This window comes from Alexandromys fortis, unplaced genomic scaffold (assembly GCF_014885135.2).
Source record: "Alexandromys fortis isolate MF-2015 unplaced genomic scaffold, M_Fortis_MF-2015_v1.1 scaffold_28, whole genome shotgun sequence".
NCBI lineage: Eukaryota > Metazoa > Chordata > Mammalia > Rodentia > Cricetidae > Alexandromys > Alexandromys fortis.
The window spans coordinates 407,050-427,223 of record NW_026067901.1 but is presented as its reverse complement, the minus strand read 5'-3'; the positions used below and the strand labels follow the sequence as shown (position 1 = coordinate 427,223).

General features: G+C 50.8%; 2 protein-coding genes across 6 annotated transcripts in view; both read left to right on the top strand.

Annotated features, from left to right (window-relative positions):
* Positions 1-11,916, top strand: part of LOC126494045 (uncharacterized) — a 15,316-nt gene extending 3,400 nt beyond the window's left edge. Inside the window, exons 3-6 of the mRNA XM_050131251.1 lie at positions 4,035-4,163; positions 5,445-5,524; positions 8,058-8,172; positions 8,953-11,916. Of these exons, the coding sequence (XP_049987208.1) occupies positions 4,035-4,163; positions 5,445-5,524; positions 8,058-8,172; positions 8,953-9,027 (399 nt within the window). The 3' untranslated portion in view covers positions 9,028-11,916. The remainder of the gene's footprint in view (positions 1-4,034; positions 4,164-5,444; positions 5,525-8,057; positions 8,173-8,952) is intronic.
* Positions 11,917-12,080: 164 nt separating this feature from the next.
* Positions 12,081-20,174, top strand: Tmem106c (transmembrane protein 106C). 5 transcript variants are annotated; one of them, XM_050130855.1, is made up of 8 exons: positions 12,081-12,237; positions 15,030-15,223; positions 16,455-16,518; positions 17,087-17,246; positions 17,338-17,478; positions 17,897-17,946; positions 18,406-18,459; positions 19,455-20,174. In XM_050130855.1, exons 2-8 carry the CDS (start codon positions 15,040-15,042, stop codon positions 19,549-19,551), a joined length of 750 nt encoding a protein of 249 aa, XP_049986812.1. In that variant the 5' UTR covers positions 12,081-12,237; positions 15,030-15,039; the 3' UTR covers positions 19,552-20,174. The 5 variants fall into 5 exon arrangements, with proteins under 5 accessions (XP_049986812.1, XP_049986790.1, XP_049986821.1 ...); XM_050130833.1 differs by lacking the exon at positions 12,081-12,237 and adding an exon at positions 14,391-14,543; XM_050130864.1 differs by lacking the exon at positions 12,081-12,237 and adding an exon at positions 14,391-14,543 and having other exon boundaries at positions 19,343-19,463.

The window sequence follows — 20,174 nt, the reverse complement described above, 5'->3', positions numbered from 1 at the left end:
GACACCTTGCTACAAATGTCACTAAGGGGTGGGAACACAAAGCCTGATGGAGGTTTTATACTTCAGTATGGGAGACCCTAGGGAAGGTGGAAGAAGAACCATGTGCCTCCCCTGAGGATGCAGGCAACAGAAGAGGGACCTGGCCTTTCTAGAGTGGGAAGAAGTTGAGGATGACTCCAGAGATTGACAGGGAAAAGGGACTGCAGCCAGTTGTAGCCCAGGAGGCAGAAGGACAGAGCCCTTAGGGTGGAGAGCTGCTAGGCCACTGCTGCCATTTCACTAGTCCCGTCTCCCTCCAAGGCTGACACCTCCCGGAACAAAGGTCACCACAGAAAATGTTTATGTCAGATGTGTGCTGATGCCCTCATCTACCAAATGTCTGTGGAGCTCTGCCAGATGTGACGACAATCTTTCCCCCATTTGGTGCCTCTGTCCCCACCAGAAAATGACAGTTGTGAGCCTAGGAACAGAAAGAGCTCGCCATCCCAGCTCTTCTGTTGACTACCTAGCCAACCATTGCTAAGTTACAGTTCACCTATGCATCCATTTCCTCCTTTAGGGAGCGTTGGTTATAATTTCTATCATAGGGTTGTTCTGGGGCTAATAGAGATTAAGTCATAGGAGGTACCCAACTTTGTGTCTGGGGGCCGTGGAGTCAGTAATGGGGTCATGTCCAGAGCTCCAACACTGAACACTTGAGGACAGTGACAAGTGTCACTCCTCTCTGTACCAGTATGGTAACATCACCCTGTAGTAGAGCCTCCAATAAGCCTGTTCTGAAATAAACTACCCTTATTAGAAGACCATGGGAAGGTGGCATCTGGCAGCTTCCTCTGTGACCTTACAAGGACAGGGACCTTAGTTCCCAGCCCCAGGATCAGGCTCCCTGCTCCATACCCAGGTCTATGGCTCTCAGAGCTTGCTTGTGTTAGTTCCTTTTCCTGTGACCAAATACCTGTAAAAAATGGTTTAGGGAAGGGTGTGTTTATTTTGCCCCACAGTTTGGGGAGGGAAAGGTGAGGAGTGGGAGGCAGCTGGTCTATGTGTCTTCCTCCAATCTGAAAGCAGAGAGAGAGAGAGGTGGGGGGGGAGGGATGAACCCTAATGCTCAGCTGGCTTTCTCTTTTTAATCCCAGCCCATGGGATGGTACCACTCACAGGCAGGTTGGGTCCTCCCACCTGAGGTTACATCCCTCTGGAAGCATCCTCACAGACACACGCTGAGGTGTCTCTCCCAGATGATTTTAAATCCAGTCAAACTGACAGTGAAGGTGACCCATTTCTCTTCCCTCACTTCTCGTGGGCTGGACACATCCTCAGAGTGCCAAGTTTAAGCTGAGAGCCAGGGGATGAGGGACCTCGGAAGGGAGGATAGCTTGGAGCTGGGGAGGGGGTACCTCAGGATGGGGGGAGGAGGGTTAAGTGAGGCAGAGTGGTTTCTGGGAACAGAATCCAGCACGGGGTCTGGGGAAAGATGGCTGAGAAAACAAAAACAAAACAAAAAGCAGCAAGGACACTCTCCTTCATCAGGAGACATCAGTGAATGTCCAGGGCAATGCAGACAGGGCTGGCACAGGCCTTGGAGGGGGTGACTTTTAAGACAAAGGGTAGAGCTTGCTGCATGCTGCTAAAGATGGCTGGGAGGCAGCAGGATCGTGGTGACATAAAGGAGAACGGAGTTCACCCTCTCCCCTGCATGCCCTGCTCACCTTGGACCTGGACTTGGTCCCAGCCTTTGGTCCTGCCCCTCCCCAGACTGAATGGAGGGTAAGCATCAGGAGGGTGTGTGGAGGAGGAACCTGCCTTTGCTCTGGAAATAGAAATCCGGCACTGTAACTGAGTAACTTCTGGAGAAGAGGGCAAGGCATTGGCAGGATCTGCAGTAAGGAAAATAATCTATCCTGCTTGGGGAGAGAGGTAGATGGGAGGTGGGGGTGGAGGCCTGGTCTGCAGGGCCAAGCAGGGAGCTTCGCAGTCTCACTCACCCGCTAGACAACAGCAATGATTCCCAGAAGGTACAAGGCATTGCCATGGGGAAGCTGGCACTCAGAGCCACAGACCTGGGTATGGAGCAGGGAGCTTGGCCCTGGGGCTGGGAACTGAGGTCCCTGTCCTTGTAAGGTCACAGAGGAAGCTGCCAGACGCTACCTTCTCCATGACCTTCTGTTAAGTGTAGTTCATTTCAGCGTGGGCTTATTGGAAGCTCTACAACAGGCTGATGAGGTGAGGTACAGGGACGAGGGACACTTGTCCTCAAGTGTTCAGTGTTGGAGCTCTGGACATGATCCCACCTTGATGGAAAACCATCAGTGGCCCAAGGCCAGCAAGATCATAGCTAGTACTTGCTCCAAACTGCAGCCAAGCCCACAATACACAGACAGGCAGGTGGCAGAATGGGGCCAGGCCCCAGCTAGCCCGAGAGAGACAGAGCAGGCCTATACACCAAGATCCAGAAGCAACTTCCCAACTCCTTAACCCCATGTCCCTTCCAACTCTGACCACACCCACCAGGCAGTCTCCCTTACTCCCAGCCTGCCCAGCAGGTCCTGGCCACTCCAGCTCCTCTAACGTCTCTCCCAAGGCTTGAAGGCTTGAAGCACACCGACCCCAACACGCACACCCCACACTCTACATCGCAGGCCCCTCTGCCCTGAAATGTCAGTTTTTAGAATTTTTTTTAAATATACCTTATCCTATTATCATTGCATGTAAGCATGACACAGCCCACACGTGAAGGTCAGAGAGCAATTTGCAGGAAGTGACTTCTCTCTGCCTCTACCACGAAGGTTCCGGGAATCAACCTCTGGCTGTCAGCCTTGGCAGTAAGCACTTTTAACCAGTGAGCCTGAGTTCGGTTTTCTCACAAAACTTAAGAGTTTGAGTCATCGACTGAACATTGCTAATTGTGCGTGTGGTGTGGAGGTGTGGGTAGGAATTGAACCTAACGTCTCTGCTTGGCAAGTACTCTCTACCACTTAGTCTTTTTTTTTTTTTTTTTTTTTACTTTATATTCCAAGACAACACAAGGGTCTCCCTGAGGTCCCAGGATACCCTTGAACTAGCTCTACAGCTCTGGCTGGCCTTGAAGCCTGTGGTGCTCTTGCTTCAGCCTCCTAAAGTAGTACAGACGGCAGGGACCAGAGACTCTACTTCAGCAAGTCTCTCCAGGTCACGCCAGGAGCCAGAGCAAGGCCCTGTTCCGGGTTCAGTCCCGGCTGCATTTATGTCTTCTGGACAGGGTTGTGAGGGAAAGGAGGTACCAGCCTGAAGGAGGGAAGAAAGGTGAGAGCTACTGACCCAAGAAGTTTCCATCAAAGTGGAGCATGAAGGAGCAAACCGGTGAGAGGCAGAGGGAGTGAGCTCCCTCACAAAGCAGCTTCTTAGCCATAAACTCGAAATTAAATCCTGTAGTCAACAGAAGCCAGAACTGCCCAGAAGGAGGAGAAGGGCTGGGAACCTATTGTCGCCAGGTGTTAGAGAGATAGGCGGCAGCCCTGGTAACAAGGGGTCAACCCAGGGCACGAGAAGCCAGCTTGCCTAGGAAGGGCAGCCAGGACTGTACGGTACCCATCCCTGCCTCTGGCATGGAAAGGCAGGCTGTTGGTAGGTGAACTGTATGAGTTGTGGATGTGTGAGAGAGAAGGGGTCATGCTGGTCCAAGGAAGTACCAAGTTCCTCCACCAGCTGCCCATTCAGCCTCCTCCCTCCCTCCTTCCCCCTGCACTCCTCCCTCCCAAGCCGATGGGAACAAAGATGCCGAGAAAGTTTCCAGCTATAAAAACCGGAGAGAACAATCAAGAACAAAGATCAAGGCTTCAGATTTTCCATGACATTGGCACAGGGGCGGGGACACCATGCCTACCTGGCACGGTCCCCACCCCCGGTGCCTTCTGGGAAACAGGAAACTGTCATGCGCACGTGGCCATGCCTGCCTCCCCCCAGGACGACCTGGAAGGAAGTGTGTGCCCTAGACTTCTGAATGGATCTTCCTATTTCAAGGTCACTCAGCCCCAATTCCTTCTGTCTCTTTGAAGTCAGGTGCAGGGGCCAGGGAGCCCGCCCAGAAGACCCCTACAGGCAGTGGGGTGCAGAGGTCAAGAATCAAGAGGGGAGAAGGAAGAGAACAGAAGACCCAGGACAGGGGGAGGAGGCATGGACTTTGGGTAGGTGGAGTTGTAAGAATATTAAGAAAGGCAGAACTGGACTCTGTAAGAGGTCAAAGGGCAGCTAGAACAAGACTGCTTCTGGGGTGCGGTTCACACTCTGAAGTCAATCTACTGGTCCTCTCTCAGGCACAGGGAGGCGTACCCTCCCTGCCAAAAGCACACGGTGCCACGTCCATTAGTGACACTCTTCAGAGTGAGACAAACCCTTTTGTCAACAAGGTTTAACCAATAGAAGAACACACTGAGTCAGGTGTGGTGGCGCAGGCCTTTAATTCCAGTACCCGGGAGGCAGAGGCAGGGGAATCTCTTTGAGTTCAAGGCCTCATCTGTGGAGTAAGTTCCAGGACAGCCATGGCTACACAGAGAATCTCTCTCTCTCTCTCTCTCTCTCTCTCTCTCTCTCTCTCTCTCTCTCTCTCTCACACACACACACACACACACACACACCACAAATAAATACAAATAAATAACCCTAATTCTACTACATTTGGTTATATGTTCCCAAGCAATGTAACCATAGCTCTAAATAGCAGAGGAAGAAATGCAGAAAGATAAATGGTAAAGTCTTGTAGCGGAGATGCAGATTCAGATTAGAAGAGAGGATTTTATACTTGAATCTTTTATCAGTCCTGGGCGCTCAGTGCACACACACACAGCCCCGGGGGGGGGGTGCTCAGTGCACATCCACAACCCTGAGTGGTCAGTGCACACTCACAGCCCTGGGCACCCAGTGCACACACACAGCCCCGGGCACCCAGTGCACACACACAGCCCCGGGCACCCAGTGCACACACACAGCCCCGGGCACCCAGTGCACACACACAGCCCTGGGCACTCAGTGACCTGGGAGCTCAGTGCACACCCACAGCCCTGTGCATTCTTAGCTGTTTCAGCCTATACCCAAAGCACTCTCAGGTACCAATCCCATTCCTGATCAACCCCAACTTCTCTTGTTTCCTAGCCTCCATTGTCTCTTCCCTAGGCCTCCACCCTTTCTGACTAGGTGCTCACCAAGCAGGAGAGATGGCAGTTTGAGGTGAGCTAAGGGTAACTGTGTCCGGAGCCCGGCCTGCCCTGGAGCTAACTATAGACTTTTGTTTGACAGACAAGGCGTCCTAGGACACAAGTCAATGCCAACTATGACTCGCTCCTGCCACATACTTGTTGGTGGCCTTATTTTAATTTAAGCCTCAGATTCCTCATCTATAAGATGGGAATAATAAGGCCATTGTGAAACCCAAAGATGACAATATCTAAGAAACTCTAAATGTTTTGTAGGATAAACAAGGAAATGACAATCTCCAGTCAGAGTGTGCATATGGGATAAGAGGAATGAAGACAAGGACTTCCGGGATGAGGTAATGGTTGATCTCGACCTGGGTGGTAGAGCATAGGTGTTTCATTTGTGATGCTTTTCAAACTATACATATATATTTTATACACACGTGTTCTGTTTTCACGGTGAACAAGAAAACGTACTTTCTTTGGAAACTTCACACGTGAGGTCTAAGTGCAAAATAGTATCAGGAAGCAAACAGTCCCTTGTTTGTTACCTCTGGGAGTTTCTAGGATGCTTGATTTTTGCCCAGCTTCCCAGGGTGGAGAGTCACAGGGTTGTAGCCTGATTAGCTGAGTGGCAAGGGTCGGCTGAGTGAAGCTGTTTCAAATTCAAAGGCTGTTGTTTCCCTTGCTGGGTCTTGCCTGGCAAGGTAGTGGGGCTTAAGGGGTATAGAGCACGTGGAGAGAGACTAAGAAGGTTGTCAGTCTGCTCAAATTTGTGTCACTTTCCCCAGGGCTAGTCCCCAGGGCAGACTGCTGGGCATCCCTCTTCCCCCTGACTGGCTGGCTGAGCTTGTCCTGCTGCCCACTACCTGATCACCACCCCAGATCTTCCAATAGCCCCCGCTCTGTCCTCAGGGTCAGCTACCCCTGATCTGTCCACTTCTTACTGCACTGGCCTCCCCTCTTTTTGCCAGGGGTCCTCAGATGAAGATCCCCAGCCCCCCCATATTAGGTTGCCCTAGACTGTGAAGAACTCAAGACTCACAGCGTCTCAAGGCTTCTAAAGTTTGGTTGTACAAGGTCCACACCCACTTTCTCCACCCTAGCCAACAGGCTTTCTCCAGCCAAGGGAGGCTGTCCCTAGAAGACTCGAAATGTGGAGGGCAGGCCCTCCTGCCACCCTGGCCAGAGACCCCATGCTGGGCCCCCCACACTGGCACCAAGGAGCCCTCAGGGCTGAGCCCACCCTGCCATCAGAGGCCACAGGAATGTCCATGCGGGCCAGCCAGGGCCTGCTTGGTGACTGTCCTCTCCTTCCCCCACAGCTGACTCCTCCTTCTGTCTCTCCCTGACTCTGCTTCTGTTTGACTATGTGATTTGGTTTCTCTCCCATCCTGAGTTTTTCTATAGAGCTCTGTGTCCACCATCCATCCCAGCCATCCTCCTGTAGGGTGGCCAGAGATTCTGATCCAGGCCCTTGGCCTGTGTCCCTGCCGGTTCATTAAGTCTGTCCCTTAGAAAGTGACTGAGGAGAAGGTTTCCTCAGACAACCCCAAAGTCCAGCGCTGCTATGAAGAGCAAGGTAAAGAGGGAAGAAGAAGCCGATAAACCTGAGGGAGGAGGATGGGGAGGAGGGGAAGCTGAGGGAAAGTTTTACTTACGCTGTTAGCTGCATGAAGAGCCACTGGGCCAGGTGGGGGTTGCCTGAGGCCTTACAGAATGAGAGTAGACAAGGAAGTTGCGTTCTGGGGAAAGACAGGGTCTTGGGTAAATACCTGTGGTTTGAGGCCTAGATTCTGACAATCAGTTCTCCCTGGTGTTTAACCTCAGTCTCGTCTACCTTTTCCCTCACATACTCCAAGTGCAAGCACTTCGTTTCACAAGCAACCCCACGAAGTGCTTGCCGAGGGCCCAGAGTCTTTCTCCTGTCCGGGGAAGTCACCAGTGTCCCCTCTATCACCACCAGGGACCAAGCTGTGGGCAGAGACCGCTCGAGCCATGCAGACAACCTTCCTTTCACATGCTCATTTATGATTCCCTTCTCCACCAGCTGCTTAAAATATTTCTCAAATAGAAAAATCTAACCGCAGCTGGAAACAAGCCCCAAAGTTAGTCTGGAACGTGGGAGCTGGCAAGCCAAGTTGCCCTGGGCTTTAGCTGGCTGTGGGAGGAAGGGCCTCTGCCTTGGAGACAGGCCTCCTGTAGGGCTGGGCAGGTGGTACCCAGGCCAGAGAGGGCAAAAGACCCACCTCCAGTTCCACAAACAGCCAGCAGAGATGCCAGGCGACAGGCCCTGTACCAGGCTGCAGAGGACACAGCTGGCTTCATAAAAGAGTAATGGGCATAACAAGGAGGTTAGGGCTTAGCAGCAGACTCTTCGATGGCAGCTTGCATTAGGGTGTGTTCACAACCCAGGGGACCTTGGCCTAAGCATTTCTAAATATAATGGTTCATTTTAAGTCCTAGTGTGGTAGAGACAGGCAAATCCTCTGAGCTCATTGGCCAGCCAATCTAGCCAATCAGTGAGCTACAAGGTCAATGAAGTCTCTATCCTTAGAAATAAATACAATATGGTAGAGAAGGATACCAATATTGACCTCTGTTGACCTCTGTCACTCACAGTTCACACCTACTCATGTGCTTGGACAATGACACATACAAGGAAATAATAAAACCTTATCTATGGCTGGTCGGATCCTCAAACCCACTGGACTTGAGGATCAACCACATCTGAAACAAAGTTCTTATTATTATTCCCCCAAGCAATACAGTGTAACAATTACTTATATTGCACTATATATTATGTACAGTCTAGAGATAGTTATAAGTATGCATAGGATACGCATGGGCTATATGCAATAACCATACCATTTTACATTTTACCTTTAGGACACGAGCATCCTTGAGTTTGGCTGCCTGCAATCCAGATACCACCCCTGAGCATGCTGAGGGCCTGCTGTACAAACAGCCCTGGAGATCTCCGAGTGAAAGATCCCCAGGAAAGGTCTGTACCAGACTTTCTTTTGGGCCGTCAACCAGATCCCAATTCATGACTTGGACACCTCTTTTTTTGTTTGTTTGTTTGTTTTTGTTTTCTGAAACAGGGTTTCTCTGTAGCTTTGGAGCCTGTCCTGGAACTAGCTCTTGTAGACCAGGTTTGTTTTGAACTCACAGAGATCTGCCTGCCTCCGCCTCCTGAGTGCTGGGATTAAAGGCGTGCACCATCACCACCTGGCTTGACATGGAGACTTCTTATTAGTTTTGAATGCTCTGCCTAGCTTAGGCTCTTTCTGGCTAGTTGTTTTTAACTTAAATTAACCTGTTTCTCTTTATCTATCTTCTGCCTCTGGGCTTTTTACCTTTCTTCTGTATATCTTTCACCGCTTCTCTGGACATGGCCCATCCAGAAGTCAGACTGCCTGACTTCTTGCAGTGGGTACATCTCTCATTCTCTCCTCCTCCTCTTGCTCTTCCTTCCAACCCTAGATTTCTCCTTCTATTTATTCTCTCTGCCTACCAGTCTTGCCTATCCTTTCTTCTGCCTAGCTATTGGCCATTCATCTCTTTATTAGACCAATCAGCTGCCTTAGGCAGGCAAGGTGAAACAAATGCAAGGCTTTTTACATAATTAAACACGCATCCTTGCGTCGTTAAACAATTGCAGCATAAACAAAAATAACACATCTTTACACAGTTAAAGCCATATTCTGCAGCATAAACAAATTTAACACATCTTTGCCCAATTAAAATAATATTCCACAATAGGGTCAGCATCTTTCCCTAGGTCTTCATGGAGAAAGTAACAGCTGCATCTGGCCGCACAGCCAGTCTTCTGAGCTCTACCCACAGGCAGATTTAGAGAGATGAAGCGGAGACAGGACCCAAAGGGAATCTTCCAATGTATGGTGCCAGCACTAGGAACGCCATCCTCACAACGCCCCAAGGCCCATGAAGGATGCTGGTCCAAGGAAGATGCCCAGGCAAGTGGAGCCCAGTCGTGGCAGTGCAACCCCTGGGATTTGTATCCCCTTTCTCTGGTGTCCTGGTCTTTTCTTGTCTTGTTTGGGATGGTTGGGCCAGCAGGATAGCCATACAGCTCTAAACCTCAGGACTCAGAAGAGAGTGTACTGGGCTAGGAGCACACCCACACCCACACAAGTAGTCCTCTTCTGTTCCCCGTGACCTTTCTTGGGATCTCTAGAACCTCTGCACACATAGCCTTTTAGATCTGAAACCTCCAGGACTCTGGATGGGCCATGTCCTGAGACATCTGGGAGCCAGCTGCAAGTGCTCTACCTGATGGATACCCAAGACTAACCCCCAAATTGTGGCAGAACTGTCAGGATGCTAGCCTGGCTGACTCTGTGGGTGCCTTAGATGCGAGTTTCTATGGACCTGTTGGTGGACAATTAACCGAGTGAAAATAGTTGGCCTTTCTTTCATGCCTACTGCGGGGCAGGCACTGCTCTAAAAGCTTTTGTGGATTAATTTTTTATGGTTTCAACAATTGTCCCCAAGAGGATATCAAGGTATGGAAAGGGTTAAGGACAGTGAGGGTCATGCAGCTGGTGGCTTGCTGGGCCAGCACTCACATCTAGGTCTTCAGGCTTGGGAGCCTGCACTTTTGATGCTGGCAGAGTTCTGTCTGCTGCCTTTTTGTTGTTGCTGTTGTTTTTGCTTTGTTTTGTTTTCCAAGACAGGGTTTCCCAGTAGCTATGGAGCCAGTCCTATTTGGTTTTGGGGGGTTTTGTTTTGTTTTTTTTTTTTTTTTTTGAGACAGGGTTTCTCTGTGTAACTGTACTCTGTGTAGCTGTCCTGGAACTATCTCTGTAGACCAGGCTGGACTTGAAATCACAGATATCCACCTGCCTCTGCCTGAATTCAGGGATTAAAGGTGTGTGCCATCACTGCCAGGCACGTCTGTTGCCTTTTGAGTGAGGTGCCTGGATGTGTCCTGTTCCTCACTGTGTCCCAGGGCCTAACCTAAGGCTGGTTCTCAGTACAAGAGCCAGAGCTCTCGGGCCCCTGGCAGACAGAGTTGGCCTTGACTAGTTCAAGGTAGAAGGTCTAAGTGGTAGGGGTGGATTTACAGAATCGCTCGCGTCCAGGACTCTGTGCAAATAACCTCCCCATGGCTCATGACATCATGGGTAAAGGAATTTGAGCAGTTTTCCAGTTCTGGATTGACTAGACCCCAGCAGTAGCCTCCAGCTGCAAGAATCAACCTGTTTCAAGGTAGACTTGCCAGCGGCACCAAAATCCCTTCCTACCCCACTGTGCCAGACAGACGAAGCCAGCCTGCGACCTGCAGCTGCAGGCAAGTCTGTGTTGTGTGCTTCCTCTCTCCGACTACGCAGCTTCCTTTCTGTGGAGGGGTACACTGCCTGTCCTCTTGAGGATTTTGTGGGAAGAGTCTCAAGGTGCAGTCTACTAGCCTCCTGCGCCCCCTGGTGGAAGCAACAAGGAACGACGGGTCCTCTTCTCTGCAGTCTTGAGTCTAATCTTCCAGGACTCCCTTCAGCCCTCAGTCCCATCTCTTTTTACTTCCATTCAGTTACCCTTGATTTACTTCCTGTTCAGTGGCTTCCAAGAACACAAATGCGACAGGGATGCTGTGTGTAAGCGTGACACTGTCTATATTCCAAGATTCTCTTACACGCACACACATGCACACACACACACACACACACACACACACACACACGTGCACTGACTTATTCATTTCTATTGTTTGCCACACTCTTCAGGAGATTCGAGGGCCATCATCCCAGGCCTTAAAGACACACAGCCTGGCCGACTAACAGGATGCCACAGAGCTAAAGTTCCTGGAAGGCCACCATCCAATGCGGACTGACCAGATATCACAACAGCAACCCTGGACGGAAAGCTCAGTGTGCCCCAGGCTAAACAAGAGGGGTCTTCCTGTGGCCTGCTTCCTGGGGTCTAAAAAAAAAGGCTCAGAATTTTAGTGACCTTGGGAAAGGAGAGTTGACCGCAAACAATCAAGGAGTTTTAAACCCCAGGCTACACTTGGGGGTGGTTCTAAATTGGACTTCTAGTTAAATGCGATTTCTGCTGGGTTCCCAAGGTTGGGGAGGGATTTCTAACACCCCTTGCAGTTAGGATACTCATGGGACACCCCTGAGCTAGATCTGTGATGGCATTTGCAAGTGGGGCCTCCTTCTTAGTGCAGCCGGCAGCTCTGCGAGAGCTGTCTAGAGGCTGCGAACCGGCGGCAGACTGACAGAGCTTGGCTTAGGTGGGGGCTTGGATGTGTATCAGTTCCTTGACAGCGTTCCTTCCTTTCCTACCACTGCAGCTGTGGCTGTCAGCTTCCCTGTTCCTCAGTTGCTTCCCACCCCACGTCTAAGGCTGCAGAGTTCTTCATGCGCTCTCTCTCTCCCTCCCTTGCCTTACAGAACTGCCCTTGGCCTTCACTATGGAGACACATGAGCCCAGGCCTCAGAGAGTTCAGGTTCTTGTGAGAAAAACGACACACAAACAATTTCAAAGGAGTCGCGTGCCCCTTCAGTCTGTGTGTGCCACAGTGGCTTCAGCAGAGACGCTAAGGCTGCCGAGTAGGCAGGCCCCTCAGTAAAGCCCACCCGCGAGGAAGCAGTGGTCCTATTGTTTTCTCTGACTGTCATTTAATCTTCCACAGGTTTCCCATCTACGGATAAACAAGAGGGGCAGAATGAAGTGCCCTGAAGGATGCTTCTGAGTGAAAGTCCTTAGCTTCCTTCAGTGCAAGGGGAACATTAACAGCTTAGAACTCTGCAGCATCCTGCTTGAGTAGCGGGAGTGGGGGAGGGGGAGGGGGGTTAAGGCTGTGCTCTCCCTCTTCTAGGGCCTCCAGAAAGAGCAGCATTATGGACTCGTGCTATCCTCAGTCTGTAGGGCTAGGTCCCATCATGGTTGTGGAGAAACTGGGAAGGCTGGGAGCTCAGAGATGCTCGGGTGGCTCCACTCAGCCCTGGCCACCCGAGAGCCCCAGTGAGCTCACGTCTACAGCGACTCCGCTACTCATAAATCGATCAGATGGTGAGACAAATCTGGAAGCTAGACACAGGTGAGAAGCGATGGCTGTCTCCTCAGGAATGTGCTGGCCAATTAAGACTTTCACAGAGGGCTCAAGAAGATACAGGGACTATTCCCTCAGGCCACGCTGGCCAGCCTCCAGGCTGGGTAGTTGTGCAAGGATTTACTGAGGGCCTCCTGCACACCTGGATTCCAGGTGTGAGTTACCATTGACCCAGGTGTGTGGTCTGTCTGCCCAAGCCCCACTTTTAGTAGCAGACAGTCAAGAGCCTCCGGGTTCTACTGGTGATTCCCCAAGATACCTTTCTTGCCCACTAATCCAAGCCCCGCCTCTATCTGACCATAGGTTTTGTGTTCTCAGCCTTTCTCCCCCATTGTGGAGCAGGTTCTTCTTCCTCTCTAGCTGGCAGGTCCAGTTGCTACCGTCTGCTTCGCCCTGTTCTCACCATAATGCCCGTCCATGGTGTGGACGTCAGGTTTATTTGCAGCTTAGCATCAGCAGGATGTCTAGTAGAGGCTACACATGGGGACACCGTTGTGAGGACGGGCTTCTTAGAGGCCATTTGATCTCTTGGTAGAGAACAGGGTTATTCTACAGTGAATTACTTACCAGAGTCTTCTTCATGTAGGAAAGCCTAGGCCAGGCAGGTCTGGATTCCTCTCTCTTGAAGAAGGTGTTCTAAGAGCAGAAGCTGGCAGAGCTTAGGAACTATGTGGCCTATACTGTGTGGCTAAGGCAGTTTGTACATACCCAGACTTTGGCTGGGTATGGTGGCACATACCTTTAGCCCCAGCACTAGGGAGGCAGAGGCAGGAGGATCTCTGAGTTTGAGGCCTGTCTGGTCTACAGAACAAGTTCCAGGACAGCCAGAGGTATAAGAGAAATCCTGTCTGGAAAAACAAAACAGCAAACAAAACAGAATAGAACAAAACAAACGAACAAAAAAACCCTGAAAACCAAAACCAGCCATCCAAACAAAACAAGACTTTGCTCTTTATTTGCAAAGCTTCTGCATTTGTTCGGATTCCGTCCCACTGTGAAGGCATGAAGACCCCAGTAGCCAGGTATTCTTTCAGGGACTAGACTTCTTTTATCCTTCTGTCTGACACTCCTCACGGCCTCATGGTCACAATACAGCTGCTCTAATGTCTAATATCAAGCTCCAAGTGCAATTAGGAACTGTCAGAGGATCCCTTGAGTCTCCACCTCCTTTAAGGGTGTCTCCTAAATTCTATACTCTTACCCCTCATTGGCCAGAACAGCAATACACGATCAGCCAACTGCAAATGGGAACTGAGCTGAGTGTTCATTTCTCCCAACATCATCAGACTTACTGAAGTCAGAAACATATAGTGGCATAAAAATTTCAAAGAAAGAGCTGTGTAAAGACATTTCAGAGAATGGCTGAGGACCAAAGGTGGAAGTGGGATGGTGGCTGTTGTTTTCACACTACAGGTTCATACTAACGGTGGTCCACAGATAAGGTCTACTGAGTTACAGGAACCACCCATAATTCCCACAGTGACATAAGGAGGTATGGGAGACGGGGTCTCTCATTCATCCAGTTTTAGGATATCAAAACAAGTCTTCTCTTTCTTTCTATGTTTTGGTTTAAAAGGGGTCTCACTTGACTGCGTGGCCTCAAACTCTGTGGCAAGCTAGTCTTGAACTTGTGGTGATCCTGCCTCAAGTTTAGCCCTCTTCACCTGTTTCATTCGCTGCTATGGCATTTTAGCTTTGGGAGGCTCTCTCGAACCCTTTATGTCCATCACACCTTTTTTTGTGGATGGTAGTCCTAAAATCGGACCAGCTTGCAATACTGAGCTTTGGGCTTCATTCCCGTGACTGGGGCCCCTGTTACAGTGGGTCTGCATACGCTCTTAGCATTGAGATCCTCGCCAGAACCTGAACGGAACCTAGGGCAGGATCTGGGTGTTAGGTTTCTTTACTTTCCGAGTCCCTGTGCTGTGGGAATGGCTTTGGCCACAGGAGACGCCGTCCTCCGCCTGTATAGAAGCGCTCGTATCCGGAAGCTCCAGCAAGCCTTCCCTAGCGTTTCTCGGGTGCAGAGGAGCTCGCCCCTCCCCCGCCTGCCCACGAGCGACTCCACTGCTCTCTGCCGCTCTCTACCGGCAGCTAGGTGTACTGCAGCTGCGCGGCAGGAGGGGGCGCACCAGAGCTCTGCGTGCAGGCGCAGGCGCTCGCCCGCGTCCTCCTGCCACCAGCTTTGCCATTGTGCGCCTGCGCACCGGGAGGCGTGCGGAAGAGTTGCTGGAGCGGGCAGGTGGAGGGAGGAGTGGTCCCGACAGTAACTGCCCGGAGTTGGTGCGCCTCAGGTCCGGGGGCGCCCGCCTTCCCCCGGCTCGGGAGACGTGAACGCGTTCGGAACGTGGCTTTTTGCGGGGGGCGTGACCTGAGCCTACCTCCTCAGCTGGGAGTGGAGGAGAGGGATCGCTGGGGCCTTTTATTAATTTGGTGTCTGTTGTTTGTTTACCCGGAATGCAGCCTGTTCGCCCTTCAGAGTTTGCAAACAGGGAGGAAGGCGGCGAGGCTGGACCACTGGGGAGCTGGGTTTCCCAGGCAGTGAGGGGTGGCCTGATCCAGTGAGGGCCGGTCCCAGTTCCTAGCTACCTGCGCGGGAGGTGGGTGGATGGCACGGGACACTTGCAAAATGAGGGCCGCAGTAGAAATTACAGGCCACACTTAGAATAGCAACTTGTCACTTAGTATTTTACATTTCTTGTAGAAGTGATTTTTTTTTCCTATAGTGGCCGGTATAGACACTAACACACGCTCATTTATTGCTCCCCCTTCCCGTGTAGGAAATGACACATGGGGTCTCAGCATTCCTCTTCTGCCCGTACATTTTGTCACCGAAAGAAGGATGGCAATCCGGAGGACTTGCAGGCTGAGAGAGAGCAGGAGGAAGCCATCGCTCAGTTCCCCTATGTGGAATTCACGGGGAGAAATAGCGTCACCTGTCACACCTGCCAAGGAGCGGGCTACGTCCCAGCAGGTGAGACCTGTCAACTGTCCTGGAGAGCTCTGGTGTCTGCTTCGGCCAGCCCTCCCTCTGTAGTCACAAGACTGCCCTGAATTGTCGCCAGCCAGCCCGACTGACCTGATACTCTTGGGCAGATTGCAGGCTTCTCTTGATCATATATTTGGAACATTCGTCACTTCTACTGTATAATTGCTTCCTTGGTTTCTTTTCCGGTAACCGTGATAAAATGCCCTAACAGAGCAGTTTAGAAGAGGAAGGGTTTTTTCTGCTTCACAGCTCCAGGTCATAGTCCATCACGGAGGGGAAGTCAGAACAGCGGAATTTAAGATTGCGGGTCACATTGTAGTCATAGGAAGCCGACAACAAGGAATGCTTGTACTCAGTTTCCCCCTTCCTTTTCATCCCGTGGAAGATCCAGCCCGTGAAACGGGTGCCACCCACATTTAAGGAGGGTCCTTCCAATTTCGGTAACCCCGTTAAGAAAATCGCTCACAGACGCGCCTGCTGGCCAACCTGATCTAATCTAGGCAGTGCCTCCCTGAGACTTCCCAGGTTCCTAACACAGATCAACACTGACCCCTCTCTGGTTTCAAACATTTACTTCTCTGCTGTGGGCTGTGTTGACAAGGCTGTTTTTCTATTGCTCTTGTTCATAAGGAGTGGTACAGCATTGTGGAGGAACAGTCCTGGAAGCTTCTTTACAAAAAAGAGGCACGGGTTGCTCAGTTGCCTGAGGTCAACAGAATACCAGGAGGAGGGGAGAGAGGACAGGCTCAGGAGTGGAGCCTAGGTTATCTCTAGGAACAACTATTACTAAATTGACTGAGAGGTTAAGAGTCTCAGAGTTAGATCTATTAAGACCCTTGGAAGCCGTGTACTCCAGAGCCAAATGAAAAGTGAAGAAATGGCGGTTTAGGACATTCTGTGACTGCCAAAGACAGAATACGTAAGGCCAGAATACGATCCAGGTTTCCCGACCTCAGTGCCACAGCCCTGACAGCTCTGATTAAAGTGTTATAATGTGTACTGTTACCTATAGGTTTATGTTTATTTTTCCCCAGCATTCTTTCCTTTTTCCTTTTTTTTTATTTCTACATTTATCATTTTCTTGTTCCTGCCATCAAAAATATACTTTTTAGTGTCGGGTCCCAGACGAGCCTTTGCTGTGGCCGTCTGAGGCAAATGTGAAGGAAGGGCTTCCACTATGTGGGCTTTACAGAATGAGTCTTTGCTGCCTTTCTAGAGCAACTCAATGAGTTGGTGGCTCTGATCCCGCACAGTGACCAGAGGCTGCGTCCTCAGAGAACGTGAGTTGACCTGCTCTTGTCCGCTAGCACCTCCTTCTGTCCCTGACTTCTTTTTAGGAAAGGCTACCAGCTAATTATTTGAAAAAGATGTCTGTCCTTGTATCATCTGCTTATTTACTGTTACTACTTATGTGTGTGCGTGCGCGCCATGCTGGGACTTGAATCCAGACTGGTTGCTAGACGAGCAGTCTTCCTCTGCACTGTACCCTAGCGGCCAGTGCTCCCTTCCCCCCATTTCCTTTGGTGCTTTTGCTTAAGTGAACTGTCCCTGTCTCTGTTACAGTCTGGGGAAAGAAATGTGAGTCTAGAAATTTGTTGAGGGTCAAATGGAAGGAGGGGATTGGAAGGAATCGGGGAAGCAGGGTGTCCTGGGAGAGGAGCCTTAGGAAGTAAAAGGACCTGTTCCTCTTCTCAGAGTAAACGGTGTTGAAATGGATTAAAAGTCTTCTCCTGCATTCTTCTTTCTTGCCTAGTGAGTGGTTCTGGGTTCTTTGCGCTTCCCCTTCACCCCCTCCGTTTAGAGTCTGATGTCTGACTTTCCAGCGTTGCCCCGTGCTATCATTTACAGTAAACAGTATGTCCTCCTGTCGGTCCTGCTCTGTCTGCTGGCATCTGGCTTGGTCTCCTTCTTCCTGTTTCCACATTCAGTCCTCGTGGATGATAGCGGCATCAAAGTGGTGAAGGTCACATTTAATAAGCAGGATTCCCTGGTAGTGCTCCATGTCACGGTAAGACATCGGGCCTCACTTCCTGGGTTGTGCATTCGCCAGCCTCGAGACCAGGAAGCTCAACATTCAGCTCCTCTCTTGCCCCTTCCAGGCCACCCTGAAAATCAGAAACTCTAACTTCTACTCCGTGGCAGTGACGAACCTGTTCAGCCAGGTTCAGTACATGAAAGCCGTGGCTGGCACATACATGACCACAAACGTCTCGGTCATTCCCCCTCGGAGTGAGCACCTGGTACGTTGTTCTTCACGGGCCTCTGCTCACACACTACAGAGGAGAGTAGGTGCTGTGGGAACACTGCGAGAAGGCTGGGCTCCTTTTCTTCTCTCGTTTCCACCTGAGGAAGGCCTGGTTGGATCTAGAATGATGAACAATCGGAAAGAGACAGAAACAGCTAGCATTTAAGTACATGGGCAGTAAGGTAATTGCTGAGAGAGAGACAGGTACCAAGTCAAGAAGAGGTGGAATTACAGCCTGAAGCTCAGAGGCTTGGAAAGGGATGGGGTCGGAAGTGCTTCCTCGGCTCCCTGTCTAGGGAAGGTGCTTTGGATGTGGTGGAAGAATGGTCCAGCGTCAGTAGGTCGCTAGCACTCATGCTGTGATGTCAAGCTTGCTTATCCCAGACTGATGCCAGGTCTTGTCTCATTTTCAGGTGAATTTTACAGTGAAGGCCGAGGTGGGAGGACCATCTTCGTACTTGTAGTAAGGACAGAGTTCTCTACTGTGCTGTCTGCCTGGAGGGATGCGGAGTCGTCCTTGGTTGGGTCTTTCCCTAGCTCTGCCTTAAGCCCCAGTTTTGCCCTGCGAACTCCTGAGCTCTGGCTTTCTGGAGAGCTTGGGGGAGGAGATAATCAGTTGATGTGTGCCTGAAGGGCTGGGATTTCTAAAGAGAAACATTAGCAACTCTAGCATTTAAATACGCGATGGCTTCGGAAAACAAGGAGCATGGTCTGGGACGGTGAGAATGACACTTGGAGGGTCTCAGAACTAGTGGTCCTGGGCAGCACTTCGGTTTGAAGGGGAAGCCTAAGGGAAGAGAAGGTACCCCCAAATGGTTTGACAGTGTAACTCCACACTGTCCTGCTGGCTCTCCTGGGAGATTGTGTTGCTCCTGATTGACTGTTTCCAGCCAAGTGACCTTGTCCGTATTTGTGGTTGCAGCTTCTTCTGCACGGTACCTGCCATCCTGGTGCACAACATCATGATCTTCATGAGGTATGTCCCCTTTCCTCTCTCCTGCTGGCTTGGTGTCACCAAGCCTCCTGGGAGCTTCCAGCACTCTCTAGAGGCACGTGGCTAAGAGAGCCTTCACCTGCCTCGCAGCACAGACCCAGCAGACGCTGATGTCCTCTAGAGGTAGGGTCCAGAACCCCCGCACAGGTTGCCAGGTTCCTGGCCAATAGTTAAAGATAATGTGCTGGGGGCTGGAGAGAGGGCTCATCTGTCGAGCTCTGGCTGCTCTTCCTGAGGATCCAGGTTTGATTCCCAGGGTCCACATGGCCGCTCACAATTGTCTGTGTCTCCAGTTTCTGGGGACCCGATATGTTCTTCTAGCCTCTGTGGGCACCACACATACATGTAGTGCACAGACATACATGTAGGCCAAACACCTATATACATAAAATAAGAAATTTTTTGAAAATTAAAAGAAATGTTTCCTGAAATGGGGTCTGGTTTCACTAAGTGTCTAGTCCCGTCAGAATCCTAGGGAGTAAAGAACAGACCAGCTTTCTCAAAGTGTGAGTACTATGTATTTGACCAGTTTCGTCTCTGGTGACAGAGTTACCAGTCTTGAAACTGTAACTGTTAAATGTAACGGTGACAGACATCTGAAATCCGGGGATTTAAGTGAGGTTTCTCAGCTTTGACACAGTTGACATTCGGGCCGGGGAGTTCTTCCTTATCAGTGACTGTGGGTGCTTAGCAGCGGCATCCCTGTCTCTGTGTGCTGCTGGGAGCGCTCACCCCCTCCACCTCACTCAGCTGTAACTACCCAGAGATACCCAGATGTTGCCAAAAGCCCCGTGGGGTAAACCATCCCCGGTTAATAGCTGCCGATCCGGAAAGTGACCTCATGACACAGCATATTTGGACGTAGGTCCGCTGGCCGCCTCGTTACATAACCATGGAGATAGTGCCTGGGACCCAGATGACCTGGAAGAAAAGTTTTTCCTGTTTAGTCGGTCTCTTCGTGGTTTTCTTCTTGCTAGGACTTCTGTGCAGATTTCATACATTGGCCACACGTCCCAGAGCGCCGTGGAAACACAACACTATGTGGACTGCGGGGCGAATTCCACGGCTGTTTAGAGCCTGCTGTTGGTTCTCCTGTGGCTGCGCCTGTAGAGGGAAGCTAACATCTGTCCTCACAGCCCAGCGTCTGTCCGAGCTTGACCCTGCATGGTGTCAGTGAAGGGAGCGGTTCTCTTAACCCACTAAAGCATCCTTCCGCACTTAGGGGAGAGCCATCTTCGCAGCAGCACCGTGAGCTTCTCTTGGAATCAGCAAAATCACTACCCAGTGCCTAGTCTGTGCCTAGCAAATGGCACTCAATCACAGTTTGAAGAATTGCATACAGATATTTTGGGCTGTTGATGAGCCAGGGTTCTAGCTGTTCAGACCAGAGTGACATGAAGGTAGGGTGTTGGTGCAGCTGTAAACGTATGGATGCTGCCTTCATGTACACAGAAGCACCAGCAAGAGGGGCGTCCAGAGGACCTTCAAGGAGCCCCTTAGTGGCTACATCTATTTCCATCTGCTCCCTAATGCCCAGGGGCTTTGCAGAAAGGTTTTAGTGGTTCCCCCCTTTCCCTGACAAAGTTTTTATGTCCCCACCCCCACCCTGGTCTATTTTAGGGCTTGATGTACCTTTGATCCACTGGTTGGACATGGATTGGGGATTTGATAGAAAAATAAACCATGCTTTTAATTGA

Excerpts from the sequence above, each read along its gene's own strand:
- Tmem106c (XM_050130855.1), top strand. The coding sequence starts at position 15,040 with ATGGGGTCTCAGCATTCCTCTTCTGCCCGTACATTTTGTCACCGAAAG. Across the intron at positions 17,247-17,337 it reads TGGTAGTGCTCCATGTCACG|GCCACCCTGAAAATCAGAAA; the intron begins GTAAGACATCGG and ends TGCCCCTTCCAG. Across the intron at positions 17,947-18,405 it reads GGACCATCTTCGTACTTGTA|CTTCTTCTGCACGGTACCTG; the intron begins GTAAGGACAGAG and ends TTGTGGTTGCAG.